General features: G+C 45.6%; 2 protein-coding genes across 2 annotated transcripts in view; both read right to left on the bottom strand.

Annotated features, from left to right (window-relative positions):
- NPM1 (nucleophosmin 1) overlaps positions 1 to 19,914 on the bottom strand; it is a 454,395-nt gene that overhangs the window by 47,673 nt on the left and 386,808 nt on the right. The gene's annotated exons all lie outside the window — the stretch shown is intronic.
- The window catches only part of FGF18 (fibroblast growth factor 18), a 317,528-nt gene continuing 297,687 nt past the window's right edge, over positions 74 to 19,914 (bottom strand). Inside the window, exon 5 of the mRNA XM_060232848.1 lies at positions 74 to 414. Within this exon, the coding sequence (XP_060088831.1) occupies positions 148 to 414 (267 nt within the window). The 3' untranslated portion in view covers positions 74 to 147. The remainder of the gene's footprint in view (positions 415 to 19,914) is intronic.

The following is a 19,914-nucleotide window of genomic DNA, read 5'->3' as shown; positions in this document are numbered from 1 at the left end:
TAAACCAGTCTTAAAAAAAAATCAAACACAATGTACAAAAATAGAGATTCTTCCCTTTTTTTTAAAAAAAAAAAGTGTAAAAATATTTCTCTGGTACAGTCTTATTTTTTGTAGTTTAATCGCACCATGCTGTCTTTTGTCTATCTTTTAACTGAGGTTAGTGGGCCGTATCCTCTTAGTCCTCTTGGTCACTGTGGTATACTTGAAAGGTTTCTGTAGTTCCACTTGACCCTTTGGGTATCTTTTCATAAAGTGGACATCTTGCTGGTTTTCTCGTGTCTTGGGCCCTTTCCGAGGCCTCCCTTTTTTGGTGAAGCCAACGTACCAGCCTGAGTACTTTGCTGACATCAGCGCAGTATAATTGTTCTCTAGGACTTTCTCAATGAAGACGCACTCCTTGCTGGCTCCATCCGGCTGCAAATAAAACAGATGAAGTCAATCAACCAATTGTCATCTGTTGCCAAATCTGTTGACTGAGGCATGCTTGATAGTTCTCTATTACCTGCATTCATCAAATCATTTCTCCCCCTCTCCACCAAAGTGCCTGAGATTATTTCCCTGCCACTGAAAACAATATAAACAGCATAAAACACTAACACAGAATAACCATTTTTATATCTCACAGATGGGGGCTGGCCACTATACAGATTCAATCTAGGGTTCCACAAATCCAGGAAACCCCAGCATTGTGGGGAAATCAGATCAATAATTTCTTTTACTGAATCTGGAAAGCCTGGGCACTGATCTGTCTGTCTGTCTGTCTCTAAAATGGAAAGTGTACAGTTCTGCACAGTTCTGCAATATACCGTAATAGGCTTTGTTCTTTGGTGACTGAAAAGTAACATCCAAAATTTGTTATAATCAGTGCCAGAGCTGGAGGTTCTGCCACCCCAGGCAGAACCCAGCCCCCTGCCCCAACTTCCAGTGTGGGAGGGGAGGTGTGGCTCTTGCTGTCATTGCCACACTCTTGCTGCCATTGCCACAAACACCTCAACCTCACTCAGCCTTCCTGGGTCTGGGGAGGGCTGAGCGTGGTCATGGCTGGCTCTGAGCATGCCCAATGCTGCACCAACCCCACCCAGCCTCCCTAAGACCCAGGAAGGTGGGGCAGCAGCAGGTGCATTTGGAGCCAGGCTCTGAGCATGCTCACTGCTGCCCTGATCCTGCTCAGCCTTCCTGGGTCTCAGGAAAGCTGAGCAGGGTCAGGGCAGCAGCAAGCAAGCTCGGAGATAGGCTCTGAGCACACCCGCTCCTGAGGTGCCCTGCTGACCCCGCTCAGCCTTCCTGGAGCCAGGAAGTCTGGGTGGGGGTGGGGGGCAGCTGCCTTCACAGACCCAGGGTATGCTAAAGCAGCAAAGTGGTGCCTGCTCACTGCGTTCTTCAGAGCTTGCAAGGCTCTGAGGGGTGCGCTCCGCAGGAGCTGACTACTTTCGCATTTCCCGGGTCTATACAGACCTGGAGAAAGCAAAAGTGGCCTGGCAGTGTGTGCACTCCATGAAGCCTGCTTTCCATTGGAGAACAGAGCACAATAAAGAACTGTGTAGCAAAAAACTTTCCAGACTTTTCAAGTTGTCAAATGTAAGTTTATAGCTCTAAGAGCAACTAAAATCAATTCAGTACAACCTTAAGGCAAACAACAAAGCTAAAGGTGTGTGGAAAAACAGTCAGGTAAGTAACTAAAAATGTCCCAGAGTAATTCCTTAACTCTTAACTCAGTTCCACTCAATATTTCATACAGGTAAGTATCACTTTTCACTGAAAACAATTCATAAGGATACAATATCCTGCTGACTGTAAACAAGAGGGGAGTGTCTCCATGTTCAATTGGTATCTCTGTCCGTCTCTTCAGATAGAATTGGATCCTCAGAACGATGAAAGAACATCACTCCTCTTTCCTCCTCAATGCGTTTGTCGACTGTACATTTAAGGGTGCTTCAGGGCTACCCACAGCAACCCAAACTTTATCAAGAGCATACAATGGTTTTAGCAACAATCTTATACTCCTTTCTGCACACCACAAAAATCATTCAAACTTAAGATTGGCAGCAGCTCCAGACCTGGGGAAAGCAAAAGCGGCCCAGCAGCATGTGCAATCCATGAAGTCTACTTTCCATTGGGGAAGGCAGGCTCCAAGGAGCCCACATGCTGCACGTGGGTATAGGGGGCGCCTGGCGGTGCCCCTTAGGCCAGGGGGTGCCTACTTCCACATGCCAGGAGTGGTTATGATAGAGCTCGAACATGAAAGCAGGGAAGACCCCCCCCCCCAAAAAAAGTATATAACAGCTCTTGTAAAACTTTTAATTATGCTGACAGCAGTACTATGTGAGGAAAATACAACTCCTGACCACATTTGTCTACACATGAAAGCCTGCCTAGCAGAAATCTGTAGCCAGGTGAGAAAACCACTATTTAGTATTTATTTAGAACAGAGGTGTCAAACACATTTATCATGAGCGCCTGATTTAACATAAATGTCACTTTGTCGGGCCAGACCATGTGTGCCACAAAAATGTAGTATGATGTACTGGAGATATAAACATTATAAAGATGCCAAATGGTAATAGGCTTGATTGGATTATGTGTGATATGCAGAGGGGTAGCAGGCATAGAGATATCATTACTGGTCATAAGACAGGAAACCTAGGCCTCAGTTTGGTCCAGGAGGATGCAAAGAATAAATGGACATAAATCTGAAGAAGTGAGTAGTGTTTCACGAAAAAACTCATACCCTGCCACAGATTCTGTTAGTCTTCAAGGTGCTACTGGACTCTTACTCTTTCTACAGCTATAAGAAATCACAACATTCAAAAACCAGTGTGTGTATGTGTGTGGGGGGGTAAATTTTAACTTTCCAAGACATTCAGTTGTTGACCTAAGAGTAGCAGTTCTCTTAAAAAAGAACTTTAGAAGGAAATTAGAGAGACTGCTGAATCGCAACTGATAATGAAGCTTAATGCATCCTCCTGGGCTGAACTGAGACCTGGTTTCTTCTCTCAATTACCAATGGCTGCTACTGTCATTTGGTATCTGAAATCACTTCACTCTCCAAGATATAAAAACAGTAGGACTCACATTCTAGCTGTATCTGAAGCAGTGACTCATGAAAGCTCATGTCCTGCCTCAAATTTTGTTAGTCATTAAGGTGCTACTGGACCCTTCCACCAATAAAAATTACAAGCAGTGTTCCATCTAAGCTCAGTTCATGTGAGCTAACTCACAGTTTTTAGCCTCCAGCTCACACATTTTTTGTCTTAGCTCAGGAAGGATGGCCCCAGAGCAAAGTAATTTATGCAGCAGCAAAATTCCTCACTTACAACTTTAATGCCAGTAGCTCAGATTTTTTTTTTTTTTGCTCACAAGTAGAATTTTTTGCTCACAAGACTCCACAGTTTATAGGAAGCATTGATTGCAAGCTATGTTTTTAGGTTTCTTTTATCATTTTTTCCTTTTAGAACTGGAAAAGAGGATCTCACCAAGTGAAATAATTGTTGCTTTCAGACTGGTCAAAACCCACTCATTATTTGTGATAATAAGAAGTTTTAAAAGCAAGGGAGGTGCTTAATGGGAAGAAAGGCAGCTAGTGAGGTGGGAGGGGCGAGAGAGAAACAAAGTGTTGAACTGCAATATATGGAATCATAAATGTATTTTTAAATACTTAGCCATCTACTTCCAGTCATCAAACCATGGAATCCTATTCAAGTGTTTTTTCTAAGCAGTCTTCTTGAAAGAAAATAAAATCCCAGATAGGCACAAGAAATCTAAGATTTTAAAAAACCTTTTCCAAATAGTCCCAAATAATTTCCTTTTAATTCCCCTTATCCCAGATGCATCTCTTTCCTGCCCCCCCCCTTTTTTAATATGCATGCATGTGTGATCAGGACTCAAAGAAAACAGCAGATCAGGGCTTGTAGGAAGAATCTCCCCCACCCCCATGTGTGCATGCACAGGAAAGCTTATACTTGGAATAAAACTTTGCTGGTCTTGAAAGTTCCATGGGAAAGTTCAGATGGTCTTGTGTGCTCTCTCTTTCCTTCTACGTCTCTCTCTCTGCAAATGAAGGAAGGCAGGCTTGGCAACACAGGAGTAGCCCCAGTGGAGGAAGCAAAAAGAGAGTGGGGGAAAGCTTTTCTCTAGTGTACTCTGATTTTCCTCCCCCCTCGGAGAGGCTTTCCCACACAGCAGCAGTAGCAGCCAGGAGAAGGACACAGATGATCAGTTGCTTCCAGGCCAGATACCAGTCCTGCAGGGGAGGGACCACCACACATTTGTCATCTCTGGTTTAGAGCATCTTTTGAACCTGCCTTTCTTCAAAATCACCATGAAATAGTACCATATGCATATACTATTTCATGGTGTTTCTTTCTATTAGACCTTTCTAGTGCACCCTGGTCCCTTAGATGTTATTTTTCTTCAAAATCAGGCTCAGTTTAACCCATTTTTCAGATTACGATTTAATAAATTTAACCCATTTTTCAGATTACGATTTAATAAATTATAGCGTATGTCTTGATTTACCCTTGCAAATGATTGTATGTTGGGAAACTGCCCAACCATTATGTCCATGTATGTCAGAAGATGCACAAACCCAAAGATTGAAGGACTTTTGTAACTGAAAAATGATTCAGACATCTTTATAAACAGTTTGATATATCCACACTTTTACAGCAATGGGAAGCTTTCTAGATATATACTTTGGACCCAGTATACTTTGGACCCAGCTTTCTAGATATATACTTTGGACCCAGTATCCCTCAAGGTTGAATGAAAAATTGGATTTAACGTCTTATGTTTTAACTAGGAATAGGGCCGATTGTGGAAATAAATACAACAGGCTCTAGAAAGAGGCTCTGGGCAAGGGCCTTGGCCTTGGGCACTCAGTGTCAATTTGCTTTGGTATCATAGCATGACAACAATCATGCAGATGCTGAACTTTAGCATTCCTTTAGTGTGCAATGCATTGTTACTGCCGTTTCCTGTCATATTCAACCTAATGGCATTTAGCATCAGCACGTGCTTGTGGTGAGATCTGTGTCTCTTTTTTTTTTTGGCCTAACATGGTACTGTTATGGTGTGCCTCAAGGCAGCCATTTTCTGTAGAGGAAGTGATCTGACTTCAACTTTCCATCTCCACCCCTCCCTGCAGCCTCTACCTAGAACAAATACAGTCTTTCTCCATAGTGGAGACCAAAGCAGAAGGGACGCAACTTCAGCAGGTTATAATGATACAAAGTCCATCATGCAAAGCAGCCATTTTCTCCAAGGGAAGCAATCTCTGCCATCTGGAGAGCAGTTGTAATTCTGAGTGATCTCCCGTCCTCACCTGGAGATTGACAACAATGGTTCCCCTGGAAGAAATAGCTGGTTTGGAGGGTGGAATCTATAACATTGTACCTGTTTGAGGTCCCACCCCTCCTCAAGTCCTACCCTCTCCAGGTTCTACCCCTCAAATCCCTAGAAATTCCCCAATCTGGAGTTGGCAACCCTCTCTCCTTCCCGGTCAACCATCAACCTACCTTTATCTATGCCTCTGACCTCAGCTTTCCATCTCCTCCCCATTTCTTGCAGCTTCTACTTAGGAAAAGGACAGTCTTTCTCCACAGTGGGGACCAAAGCATTTTACATCATTCTCCTCTTCCCCTTTTGATCTGCACTACAACCCTGTGAGGTAGGTTAGGCTGAAAGTCTGACTGGTCCAAAATCACCCATTCAGCTTCCACAGTAAGAACCTGGGTCTGGCAAACTCTGCTCTGAAGTGTGATGTGGTGGCTAAAAATGCAAATGCAATTTTGCGCTGTATCAACAGAAGTATAGTGTCCAGATCACGTGATGTGATAGTATTGCTTTACTCTGCTCGGGTAAGACCTCACCCAGAGTATTGTGTTCAGTTTTGGGCACCACATTTTAAGAAGGATATAGACAAGCTGGAACAGGTCCAGAGGAGGGTGACCAAGATGGTGAGGGGTCTGGAGATCAAGTTCTATGAGGAAAGGTTGAAGGAGCTGGGGATGTTTAGCCTGGAGAGGAGGTGGCTGAGAGGTGATATGATCACCACCTTCAAGTACTTGAAGGGCTGTCATATAGAGGATGGTGTGAAATGATTTTCTGTGGCTCTGGAAGGTAGGACCAGAACCAATAGGTTGAAATTAAATCAAAAGAGTTTCCAGCTCAACATTAGAATGAACTTCCTGACGGTTAGAGCGATTCCTCAGTGAAACAGGCTTCCTCGGGAGGTGGTGGGCTCTCCTTCCTTGGAGGTTTTTAAACAGAGGCTAGATGGCCACCTGGCAGCAATGAAGATTCTGTGAATTTAGGGGGAGGTGTTTGTGAGTTTCCTGCATTGTGCAGGGGGTTGGACTAGATGACCCTAGAAGTTCCTTCCAACTCTATGATTCTATGAAGTGTTGACTGCTAGGCCACATTGGCTGTCACAGGAGAGCTGCTGCTAAACAATAACAAGCAGCCAAGTCTAGCTAAGTCATGCCAGTCAGGTGGCATCATGTCACCCAGGGGGTGCTGCCAGGCTTAGGGTAGCCAACCTCCAGATGGAGCCTGAAGATGTCCTGATCTCATAACTGAACTCCAGGCAACAGACCTCTCTCCCCCTGGAGAAAATAACTGCCCTGGAGGGTGAACTCTATGGCATTATATTCGGCTAAGCCTCTCTCTTCCCCAAACTCTGGCTTCCATAGACTCTACTACAAAATCTACAGGAATTTCCCAACCTAGAGCTGGCAACACTAGTCAGGACCAGCCCAAATGGGTTCTCCCTCAAAGGCCAAAATAAACCGAGAAAGGACCTCCTCTCTCTGCCTTTTATTGACAGAACCAAGTTTGGAATATTATGATTGCCTAGCAACAGCCACTGAGGGAAAAGCAGGTAGTGTCAAGCATGCTATTTCTAAGTGCTGGTTTAGCCATACCTTTTTTCTTCTCCCCTTCCTTCTCTCTTTCATCCCTCTTCCATCCCCCCCCCCCCGCTCCAGGTGCATAATAAAATCTTCTCCTCTCAAGACGTGTAAAGTAACCTTGTATGATACGGATTCACACAGCCATGCCTAGGGTGGCCAGATCATCCCGACCACCCGGGAAAGTCCCGCCCCTGCCCCCAAATTCCTGCCTCACGGGAATCAAATCCCGGGTTCACCAAAATCCCGCTCTCCCGAAGGCCCCGGCGCCTTCGGGAGAGCGGGCAGCCAATCAGGAGCATCCCCTCATGGAGCCCCCTCCCCAGACCGTCTCGCCTCCCCTCCCCGCAGCCACAACCTCCAAAACAAGTTGCAGGAAAGTAAGTCCAGAGAGCGAAAGTAAGTCCAGAGAGGAAAGGCAAGCACAGAAGCAAAAGTCACCCTCCGCCGCCGTTCCCTGCGCTCCAGAGGCGCTCCAGCATCTTCTCCTCCTCGGGCCTTTGATTCGGAGCCAAGCCGAGGCGGAGCCACCCGTGCTGGGTTGACACGGCGGCCAGGCAGCGGCGGTGGCAGCCGGCGGGCCATGGAAGAGCCAGGGATGAAGGCGAGCGCCCCGAGGCAGCTGGCCCTGGAGCAGGTGTACCGGCTGGCCGGGGCGCTGGGCTCGGAGCTGCAGCGCCTCTCGGACCTCTGCGGGCCAGGTGCGGTGGCTGGCCTGGTGACGCAGGTGTGCCTGCTCGAGCTGCTGGAGGCTCTGGCGGCCAGCGTCGGGCCCCGCAAGCAACCCTCGCCGCTGCAACAGGACGCGCCGGCCGGGGGAGCAGGTTAGGCGGGCAGCCGCGATCGGGCCTGGGTGAGTGGCAGCGGGTTGGCCTTGGAGCCGAGGAGGATCCCCCTCCTCCACGGGCAGCCTGATAGGGCGGGAGGGCTTTCTTGCCCGGGGATTGTTGGGCCGTTTGCGCAAACGCTGCACACTGTCCTGAATGCAGAGGGGTGTCCCTTTGGCAGGCAGCGTGATGCTGAACAAACTTTTTGCGCACGGTTTGGAAGGCCCCCGCAGTCACATGCAGCGTCCCGTGGCAGACGTGCAGGCTGACGCCCGGTCTTGCTCTGCAGCTGCCGAGGGCTCTGCGTTGCCGCCAAAGTCTGGCGCAATTCTGCAGCAGAAAAGGCCTCGGAGCAGCCGCGGCGGAGGGGGCCTTTTCTCTTTGCCTCGCACTGTCATGCCCAAGTCATCTGGGGAAACGAAGTCTCTCTTAGCAATGACAACGTGAGCATGGAGTGCTGCTTAAACTGAGATCAAGGGCAACTCAAGAAAAAGGGTTTTATTTATTTAAGAAAGTAGGTAAAACCTGGGGCCGTTCAGTGGTTTGGGTTGGCTCCCATTTGATATTTATCAATCCTACCGCCCCCCACCCCAACTGGCTCCAGAAGATAAGTCTCCAAGTATTGATAGCAGGGTCTTTTATACAATGATAGGGTGGGGGCAAATCCTCTTCTGTTCAAACTGCAGTTGTGCTGCTACTGGTGAGCATCAGTTCCTCTTGGATCAAACTCTCAGAGCGGTTCTCATTTGCTTTGCAAACATTCTACACAGGTGTGCTCCTTTCTGATCCTTTTCCCTGCCTTCCTCAACACACCTGACAGAGCAAACAACAGAGGCGCTGTCCTCCCTTGGCTTGAACTCTCTGGGCTGGAGGGGGGGGCAAAGATGGAGTCTGAACAGCTCCTCATCTCACCTTGCCTACTCCTGTGGTTAACTGGCCAGCTATCACATTCAATGACACTAACTGTTCAGATACGAAAAGGAGGACAATGAATGAGCTCGTCTTATATTGTGCCCATTTATCTGATGTGTTTTGGTTCCTTCAAGGAGCTCAGGGACTTGGAATACCTGGTCCTTTCTGCTAGCCTCACACCAACTTTGTGAGGTAGGTAAGACTGAGGAACCAAGGTTACCCAGTGAGCTTCACAGGCGAGTTAAGATCCGACTCCCAATTGCCCAACCCTTGTTGACATTCTTAACCACTAGGCTGCACTGCTTTGCAAGTGCAAACAAATGCTTGGTGCAGTTCCATGGGGAGCGCGGCTGAGGAGGGAATGGACATAAGTATCATAATGCCCCTGTATAAATCAATGGTGCGGTCTCATTAGGAATACTGTGTACAATTCTGGTCACCGCACCTCAAAAAGGATATTATAGCATTGGAAAAAGTGCAGAAAAGGGCAACTAGAATGATTAAAGGGTTGGAACACTTTCCCTATGAAGAAAGGTTAAAACACTTGGGGCTCTTTAGCTTGGAGAAACGTCGACTGCGGGGTGACATGATAGAGGTTTACAAGATAATGCATGGGATGGAGAAAGTAGAGAAAGAAGTACTTTTCTTCCTTTCTCACAATACAAGAACTCGTGGACATTCGATGAAATTGCTGAGCAGTTGGGTCAAAATGGATAAAAGGAAGTACTTCTTCACCCAAAGGGTGATTAACATGTGGAATTGCCACAGGAGGTGGTGGTGGCTACAAGCATAGCCAGCTTCAAGAGAGGGTTAGATAAAAATATGAAGCAGCGGTCCATCAGTGGCTATTAGCCACAGCGTGTGTGTGTGTGTGTGTGTGTGTGTGTGTGTATATATATATATAAAATTTTTGGCCACTGTGTGACCCAGAGTGTTGGACTGGATGGGCCATTGACCTGATCCAACAGGGCTTCTCTTATGTTCTTCTGTGACACAGAGTCTTGGACTGGAGGGGCCATTGACCTGATCCAATAGGGCTTCTCTTATGTTCTTCTGTGACAAAGAGTGTTGGACTGGATGGGCCATTGGCCTGATCCAACAGGGCTTCTCTTATGTTCTTCTGTGACACAGAGTGTTGGACTGGATGTAGGGTGAGCATATTTTGAAAAGCTGGGGCCGGGTTGTGGGGGACGGGGGGGGGGCGGACGGACAAGGACATGTTTCCCGAGCCCGACTGATCACTTCAAACTAACATACTGTTAGCTTTATTATTTGAAACGATGTCACAGGAAGTGATGTCACTTCTTGTTTCTGGCAGTGACATGACGTCACCGGAAGTGACGTCACTTCCTGTTTCCGGCGGCGCACGCACACATTCATTCCCCCCTCAAGGTGTCCCTGGCTGGCCTGCAGATATTATGGCCACCCTTCTTTTCAGCTAGCAGGGAATGTGTGAGAAATGGAGATGTGAACGTTCCTTAGTTATAAAGAGATAGTAGTGAATATCCTTTGAACCTTCATCCCCATTTGCATCTTTATGTTATTCTTTCGAAGTCATCTGTAACCCTGCCCTTTGAACTAACCTATAAGACTCTATGTAACTTTGTATTCAGTATTACTGTCAGACACTGGAAAGTTACCATGATATAATATAATGCTTGATTTAAACTGTAATGAATTGCTTAGCTTAACTGACTCCATTTTCTAACCTGTGTTATTCACCTCAAGGAGAAACCTTGCATATCAAAGTAGAAGCATAGTTGCTACTAACACTGGTGTGAATTCCTGTCCCTGATACTAACAAAGGCAACATCCCTTTGAAGATAAGGTGCCTCCGGGAATGCCGGTTTGGCCATCCCTGTGAGAATGGGAACCACAAAGAGATAAGAGAAAGCAGCCATGTGAAATATATCACTTCATAGTGGGAATGTATTTGCTTAGAAAGCTTTGATGTACAAGTGTTTAAAATATCTATGCACCTAGGGAAAAGTATCAGTTCCAATCTTGCTGCGCTCAGAAACTATGAACTATCAAATAAAGCCTTAACATTGTAACAAATGACGTCTGGTTAATTTGAAGTTCCATTGTCTGACAATTACTTCCAATGATTCCATCCTTGGAGCAAGTCATAGAATTTCAATAAAACAAGTCTTTGATTCACAACAAAAGCTTGATTATTTCGAAATATCAATGCTTGACATTTTGGAAGTAATCCTCCTTGGGAATTTAACTGAACTGGCAACTTTCTAACAGTATGGTGGAGAGAACACCAGATAACGGCAGATTCCCTACCACTCCGGATAAGCTGAGAGGCGAGCCTAGAGGAGAAGGCACCGGGGTGCAGACACCGCCGTGGCACATCATCAACACTCATCAAGTCACAGGGAGAGGGTCCCCCCTAGATATCCAACAACTATTAATCACTCTGAAAGTGTGGGTGCCCCGAACCTCCACTACCCTGATGGATGAGGCACTGGCTCGGCGAGAAGCAATCCTGGCATGGCCATCCCGATGGATGAGAGCGGGAGAAGAAGGTGACCAGGATGGTACGAGAGCCAGAGGAGGAGGTGGTCGAGACGAACCGAGACCAGATGAAGAAGAGGATGGGTGTGACCAAGATCAGCCATGCCTGGACAAGGAGGAAGAAGAACCTGATCCTGATGACAGGGGGCTCTTCCAAATGGTAAGAGACGAGATAGCTGAGATGGCTAAATGCCTGAGAGATGACATGCAAGTCAATGCTACTTTCATGGCGCAAGAGATGAGGAGGCAACTAGAGAGAGTGCTACAGCCAGCAGATCCCAGAAGAGGGCAAATACCTCCTCTGGTGAGGCAGCCAGCAGCAACACCACCTCCTCTGCCTCGAGACTGTGGGAGAGGGAGAGACCTGGACGCCACTTTCGATGGAGATCCAGAAGAGGTGGAATACTTCTCCATTCAAGCCAACAGCTTCATGCACTACTAGGGAAACACCTTCCCCGATAAATTCAGCAGAGTGGATTACCTGGGGTCGAAGCTCAAGGGGGCTGTGAAAAGATGGTACATAAGCCTGTACGAAACCAGAAGCCCTGAACTGGACACAGTGGCTGCTTTCCTCTAGGCACTGTTGACCCAATATGAAGACCCTTTACAAGAAACCAGGGCACTCACTACCCTGCAACAGGGATCCAAATTGGTGAGAGAATATGCGGCCGAGTTCCGAGCTAACATGGCCAAAGTTCGGGGTTGGAATGAGCTAATGAAGATAGTGCCGTTCCAGAGGGGCCTGAACACGAGCATGCTGGATTGGGTGCTACAGCAAGCATGCCCCACCACGCTGGTGGGGTGCGTGCAACTAGCCGGAGAGGTGGAAACCAACATGAAACGAGTGGCCCTGCAATGGCAACAGCAGCAAGGGGGTAAGGGGGGACATGAGTCTCGGTTGGGGGCAAAACCAGATGGGGAAAAGGCCAGTAATGCTGGGGGAGTGACTAAACCAGCTACTCCCCGACGCTGCTTTCGATACGGAGACCTAAACCATTTAGCCGCTAATTGCCCCGAGCAACCTTGAGGTCCCCCCTTACCCCGAAACCCGGGATCCCCAAGGCAAAGAAGACCAAAAGTTGACCAAAAGATTCGGCAAAAGGGAGTGCCGCAACCATGACATCTTTGGGAGAAGAAACCATCATCATCGATGAGCTGAGAGAGATGTCCTGGGAGGATGAGCCGGTGGAAAACGGGAATGACCTGCACTGAAAGGTGCCGAGTAGCAGGTCGCGGAACTAATGGCACCATTAAGGGTGAGAATAACCGGAACTTTATTTTTCGTCCCTTTGACTTTGTTAAACCCCAAACTAAAAAGATTTATCCATGCTCGAGCGCTCCTCGACTCAGGGTGCACTAGAGACATAATCATGCCTAAATTGGTGGAAGACCTGGGACTCCATAAGAGCCTAATACAGTTTGAGCAAATGGATGGAACTATAATGAGAGGGGAGCCATGTACCAAGCAAACCCAAGAAGTACCAGTGGGAATAGTGAACCATTGGGACACAGAAATATTTGTGATAGCCCCTTCCTCCTCTTTTGACATTGTACTAGGGGTAGGGTGGCTTGCCAAACACAAGCCCGACATAAGTGGAGGGAGCAAATCATAGACTTTACTGATAAAAGGTGTGAACACCATCCCTGGAATGAAGATTGGGGCCCAGACCCACCCCCCAGGAACGGGAAACTGTGCTTAACGATTGAGGAAGTACAGTCAATCACAAGAGACTTAAAACGACTGTTTAGTGAAGAGGAAGCCAATTAACTCCCCCCCCCCAGAAATACTGATTGTGCTATAGAATTAATCCCTGGGCAGGAGCTCCCAAAAGCTAAACTGTACTTCATGGGGTGGGCCGAGAAAGCCGAGTTACGGAAATTTTTAGACAAAAAAGAGAGGTTTTATAAGGCCTGCTACCGCCCCTCATGCTGCTCCAGTGCTTCTCCGGAAGAAGAAGGACAGGGGGCTTTGGCTTTGCACAGATTTTAGGAGGGTTAATGGGATTTCCACCTCGAACGCGTACTCCATATCGCTAATAAAAGACTTACTCAGCACGGTGTCAGAGGAAAAGATTTCCACCAAGTTAGACTTGCGAGATGCTTACTTCTGGGTGCACATAAAGGAGGGAGATGAATGGAAGACTGCATTCAATACACCCATGGGACAATTTGAATACTTGGTAATGCCATTTGGATTACAAAAAGTCCCGGGGGTCTTTATGAACTTTATAAATGAAGTACTACGCAAGTACTTGTGCAAAGGGGTAGTAGTGTGCCTGGATGATATAATTATTTATTCCAAGGATTTACAATCACATGTGAAGCTGGTCTGGGAAGTACTAAGTACCCTTTATGAGAATCAACTGTAAGCCAAACTATCTAAATGCAAATTCCATAAGATGGAACTTGACTATTTAGGATATAGAGTGTCGGGGAAAGGGCTGGCCATGGATCCAGCCAAAATCCAAGCAGTACTAGATTGGGAACCCCCGAGAACATGTAGACAGCTCCAATCCTTCGTGGGATTCGTGAATTTTTATCGTAATTTTATACGATTGACGCAAACAATGTTACCCTTGACAGACCTATTGAAAACAAAGGGGAAGGGTCTGGATGCCAAGCGGCCGGGAGCCAAACTAGAATGGACGGCCAAATGCCAAGAGGCATTCAATAAGTTAAAAAGACTGTTCACTAGTGAACCTATTTTAATTCACCCAAATGAATTCGAACCCTTCGTAGTGCAATGTGACGCTAGTGATGTCGCCATGGGGGCAATTCTGATGCAACCCGATGAAGAGGGGGCGTTAAAGCCTTGCGCCTACATATCCAAAAAATTCACTCATGAACAGAGGAATTGGTCAGTTTGGGATAAAGAAGCGTTTGCAGTAATGTTCGCCCTAAAAACATGGAGGTTATGATTGGAGGGAGCGAAAGTGCCATTTGAGATCTGGACTGATAATAAAAACTTGGAAGCTCTCACAGGGCGGAGAAAGCTAACTGAGAAACAAATCCAGTGGGCAGGATTTTTTGCCAAATTTGATTTTACTTTAAAACATATTCCAGGCTCCCGAAATTTTCTAGCTGATGCATTATCCAGACTTCTTTAACACAATAGTCAAAGAGAAGTAGTAGTTGACTCTCTTATCCCCCCGAGCCAGCTGGGAGGGGCTGTAACTACCCGCTCCAATGCCAAGTGTGAAAATATTGGAGAAAAATGGGCTGGAGAAAAATTAATCAATGAAGTAGAAAAAGAGGGAGACCACAGACCAGAGGGGGTTACCAAGGGAGAAGGAGGTTTCTGGTACAAAGAGGGTAAACTGTATGTACCGGAAAGCCTCCAAAAGGAAGTCCTGCGGTTTTGTCACAATAATAAACTTTCAAAACATTTTGGGTATGTAAAAACACTGCACTTGGTGAACGGACAGTTTTGGTGGCCATTCATGAAAAAAGACATTTCCAACTATGTAGCATCATGCCCAGTGCGTATGATGGCCAAAAGAAGTGGGGGGAACCCCCCGGACTATTACAACCTTTGGAGACTGCCACCCGACCGTGCTCAGTAGTCTCAATGGACTTTATTGTAGAATTACCCACGTCACAAGGGAAAACCGTAATTCTGGTAATAATGGACACATTCTCTAAACAAGCTCATTTCATTCCTTGCACTCAAATCCCTACGGCTAAGAAATTAGCTCAATTGCTCAAACTCCACTCATTCCCGGACAAGGTAATTAGTGATCGGGGCCCACAGTTCATTGCCAACTTTTGGCGGGAGTTTTGTAAATTGACAGGGATCGAACAAGGATTAAGCTCGGCTTACCACCCTCAAACCGACGGCCAGATGGAGAGAGTGAATGCGTTATTAGAACAATATTTAAGGTGTTTTGTGAATTATCAGCAGTCAAACTGGGTGGAACTTCTGCCTTTTGCTGAGTACGGATACAATAATAGTGTGCATAGTTCCACAAAAACCTCTCCATTCTTGGTAGTGAATGAGTATGAAGGAAAACCATTCCCACTATTACCAGATGGAGCAACCCCGGAAGTGCCTTCTTCATTTGAACAATGGTGGGGAAAGCTAGGAAAAGTTTGGAAAGTTATACAAGAAAACCTGGACTTAGCCAAAGAAACATCCAAAAAACATTATGACAAGAGTCATGCTCCAGTGTGGGATTTCAAAGTGGGAGAGACAGTTTTCTTATCTACCAAGAACTTACTTCTACCCCAACCTCTAAAAAACTGGTGTACAGATTTCTGGGTCCTTTCCGGATTAAAAAGGTGATAAAGTGACAGTAGAACTTGAGTTACCAAAACTATTTAGTAAAATACACCATTTTTCATTACAGTCTACTCCGACAAGATCCTGGAGCTACGTCTTGGCACCCTCGACCTCAAGCTCCACAACCTATCCAGATTGGGGGTCAGAGTCACCATGAAGTTAAAGAAATATTAGATGCAAAATTGAGACCGGGGGGGGGGGGGTGGTTGTATTTTTCGATTTGTTGGAAACATTTATCAGCGTCCCACGACGAGAGGGTCGAGAACTCACATGTCCGATCAAAGGACTTAATTAAGAAATTTTATAACATTCACCCTTCAAAAACCAGAAGATCTTAAGGGGGGCAGTATGTCAAGCATGCTATTTCTAAGTGCTGGTTTAGCCATACCTTTCTTCTTCTCCCCTTCCCCCTCTCTTTCATCCCTCTTCCTCCCCCCCCCCCCGGGTGCATAATAAATCCTTCTCCTCTCAGGATGTGTAGAGTAACCTTGTATGAAACAGCGTAAAAGCCTCTCCCCCGGATTCACACAGCCATGCCTTATCAGCTAGCAGGGAATGTGTGAGAAATGGAGATGTGAACATTCCTTAGTCATAAAGAGATAGCAGTGAATATCCTTTGAACCTTCATCCCCATTTGCATCTTTATGTTATTCTTTTGAAGTTATCTGTAACCCTGCCCTTTGAACTAACCTATAGGACTCTATGTAACTTTGTATTCAGTATTACTTCCAATGATTCCATCCTTGGAGCAAGTTGTGAAGCAAAGACTTGTTCAATAAAACAAGTCTTTGATTCAAAACAAAAGCTTGATTATTTCGAAATATCGATGTTTGACAGGTAATTGGTGAAGGCAGCTTCCCCAGTGGCCCAATCCTCATCTGTCCTGGTGCTAGAGTGTAGGGTTGCTCTCCATTGTGACTGAGTGACACACAGCTCAGCCAGTGGGAGGGTAGGTGAGTCATCAGCAACATAGCTTGCCTTTTATATATATAGAGAGATTACGGTTATAATCAGCCTACTGTGACTTTAAGATGTAAGCAAAATAGACACATTATTACGTTAGGTTTATAGCTGTGCACTTAAATTTTACAAAATGTGTGAAGCTAGATGCTCTTGGTTGACTGTACTGACTGTATTATGTGATTTTTGAGCTCTTTATGCCTTTAGTGGATTTATCATGCTGATAGGTTAATGTTACTTTGTATATCTACTGAATAATAATAAATAATTATAAGTTTTACATATATTGTGTCTGTGTAAAATAGTGAGTTAACCAGGCCATGTGAAATAGTTTATTGTGGATATTTTAATCCAGGTATGTTGAAATCTGTGACTTTGAAGAAGACTATGCATTGAAATGGATGAGGAGCTGCCTGGCACTCCATTCTTGAATTACTGAATTGGAATTTTATAGTTCTTTATCAATTGGATTGTGACATTATTGACTGCATTGGAGTTTCACATTTATTGGACCTGGATGGATAATTAAGACTGGATAATAATTAAGACTAAATTATAATAATTAATTATAATAATTAATTATAATAATTAAGACGTAGTTCCAAGAGGTATGCTGTCTACTGAGTGCATGCATCCAGGATGTGACTGAAAGGGTAGGAAGACTCATCAAGCCTGCAGATTATTGTCCTTTCTTGCTGATTCATGTGGGAATAAATTATACTGCCTGGTACAGCCCAGAAAGTATTAAAATAAACTGTGTGGCTCTGGGTTAGAAGGTAAAGGACCTGGAACCACAGGTTGTGTTTTCATCAGTTCCTCCTGTCAAAGGCCATGGGAAGGGAAATAAGAATACTGCAAATAAATGAATGGCTACATGGATGGTGTCATCAGGAAAGGTTTGGATTTCTGGACCATGGATTACACTTTTGAGATGGTTTGCACCTCATGAGGGAAAGAAAAATGTGTTTGGTAAGAGTCTTGCTAACCTAATAAGTAGGGCTTTAAACTAAATCATATGGGGAAGGAAAACAAAACATCAAAGTGTGTACAATGCCAATAATTGGAGATAAGAACACTAAAGATTTGCAGGAAGTGGCACATGGGCTAGGTAACATTAACTCACAGGTACTACAGGTATAACTAAGAGCCAGCATGGGTTTCTCAAGAACAAGTCATGTCAAACTAACCTGATCTCTTTTTTTGAGAAAGTGACTACCTTGCTGGATCAGGGGAATGCTGTAGACGTTGTTTATCTTGATTTCAGTAAGGCTTTTGATAAGGTTCCACATACTATCCTTGTTGACAAATTGGTAAAATGTGGTTTGGATCCTGTTACTGTTAGGTGGATATGAAACTGGTTGACAGATCGCACCAAAAGAGTGCTTGTGAATGTTCCTCATCCTCATGGAGAGGAGTGACAAGTGGAGTGCCTCAAGGATCTGTCCTGGGATCTGTTTTGTTCAACATAAACAATTTGGATAAAGGAATAGAGAGAATGCTTACTAAATTTGCCGATGATACTAAATTGGGAGGGGTTGCAAATACAGTAGAAGACAGAAATAGGATACAGGATGACCTTGACAGGCTGGAAAACTGGGCTAAAACCAATAAAATGAATTTTAACAGGGATAAATGTAAAGTTCTGCAATTCGGTAAGAAAAATCCCATGCAGAGTTATAGGATGGGAGAAACTTGTCTTAGCAGTAGTATGTGCGAAAAGGATCTTGGGGTCTTAGTGGATCATACGCTGAACATGAGTCAACAGTGTGATGTGGTGGGTAAAAAGGCAAATGCAATTTTGGGCTGTATCAACAGAAGTATAATGTCTAGATCACGTGATGTGATGGTATTGCTTTCCTCTGCTCTGGTAAGACCTCACCTGGAGTGCTGTGTTCAGTTTTGGGCACCATATTTTAAGAAGGATATAGACAAGCTGAAACGGGTCCAGAAGAGGGCAACAATGATGGTGAGGGGTCTGGAGACCGAGTCCTATGAGGAAAGGTTGAAGGAGCTGGGGATGTTTAGCCTGGAGAGGAGGTGGCTGAGAGGCGATATGATCACCATCTTCAAGTACTTGAAGGGCTGTCATCTAGAGGATGGTGTGGAATTGTCTTCTGTGGCCCCGGAAGGTAGGACCAGAACCAATGGGTTGAAATTAAATCAAAAGAGTTTCCGGCTCAACATTAGGAAGAACTTCCTGACTGTTAGGGCATTTTCCCACTTACCTTTTACTGGCGCGACCATCCTCCTCACGCCGGTGGATCTGCAGGGATTTCGCACCAGAAGCGCTGGCGCAGCCAAAAGAGCCGGCAACTTTCGTCGCGGAGCCAGCTCAAACGTTTTCCTGCTTCTTGGCGGTTTCCGTTTGAGCTGGCTCCGCGACGGAAGTTGCCGGCTCTTTTGGCTGCGCCGGCGCTTCTGGTGCGAAATCCCTGCAGATCCGCCGGCGTGAGGAGGATGGTCGTGCCAGTAAAAGGTAAGTGCGAAAACGCCCAATGAGTGATTCCTCAGTGGAACAGGCTTCCTTGGAAGTTGGTGGGCTCTCCTTCCTTGGAAGTTTTTAAACAGAGGCTAGATGGCCATCTGACAGCGATTAAGAAGATCCTGTGAATTTGGGGTAGGTATTTGTGGGTTTCCTGCATTGTGCAGGGAGTTGGAGTAGATGACTATGGAGGTCCCTTCCAACTCTATGATTCTAGGTAAGTAAAGAAAAAAATCCTCAGATAGTATAAAACATGGATTCCGATGTCTCTAAAAGAGTATGGGAAAGAAGCAGAAGGAACTGTGAAGTAACAATCAGACAGACTTCTCCTTAAGAAAGCATAGATTAAACTTTATTGACATAATAATAGTTCAAGCCTTTCAATACAGAGACTTTGCCAGAGGTGAAACTAAAACTTACAGACAACATTAAATGCATTCCCAAAACCATGGGCTCTTCCCAACTCCCCGGTCTTCAAAGACACAACTCTTCCCTGTTCATCGGGAATTCATCTCCTTATCTTATTCCCCTCCTTTGCTCTGCACCATCCAGAGACTTTGAAGGCCTGGGAGTGGAGAAGAGCCCACAGGTTTGAGAACACATTTAATGTTGTCTGTAAGTTTCAGTTTCACTTCCACAAAGCCTCTGTATGGAAATATTTGAACTAGTAGCTCATCAGTAAAGCTTCAGCTATGCTTCTATAAGTAGAATTCTATCTGAGAGTTACTTGGCAAAACCTCAAATGAACTGGAAGTCCTAATACAGGAAGCTGACTATGACCTAATAGGCATTATTGAAACTTGGTGGGATGACACTCAGAACTGGAACATTAGGATTGAGGGGTACAACTTATTTTAAAAGGGACAGACAAATAAGGAAGAGCAGAGGAGCCATGTTAGGGGTGGCTTAACACAAACATAAGAACATAAGAGAAGCCATGTTAGATCAGGCCAAAGGCCCATCCAGTCCAACATTCTGTGTCACACAGCACACACTGTGGCTAATAGCCACTGAAGGACCTCTGCT

The sequence above is a fragment of the Heteronotia binoei genome, chromosome 1 (assembly GCF_032191835.1).
Source record: "Heteronotia binoei isolate CCM8104 ecotype False Entrance Well chromosome 1, APGP_CSIRO_Hbin_v1, whole genome shotgun sequence".
Taxonomy (NCBI): Eukaryota; Metazoa; Chordata; class Lepidosauria; order Squamata; family Gekkonidae; genus Heteronotia; species Heteronotia binoei.
This window is presented reverse-complemented; position numbering and strand designations above follow the sequence as displayed.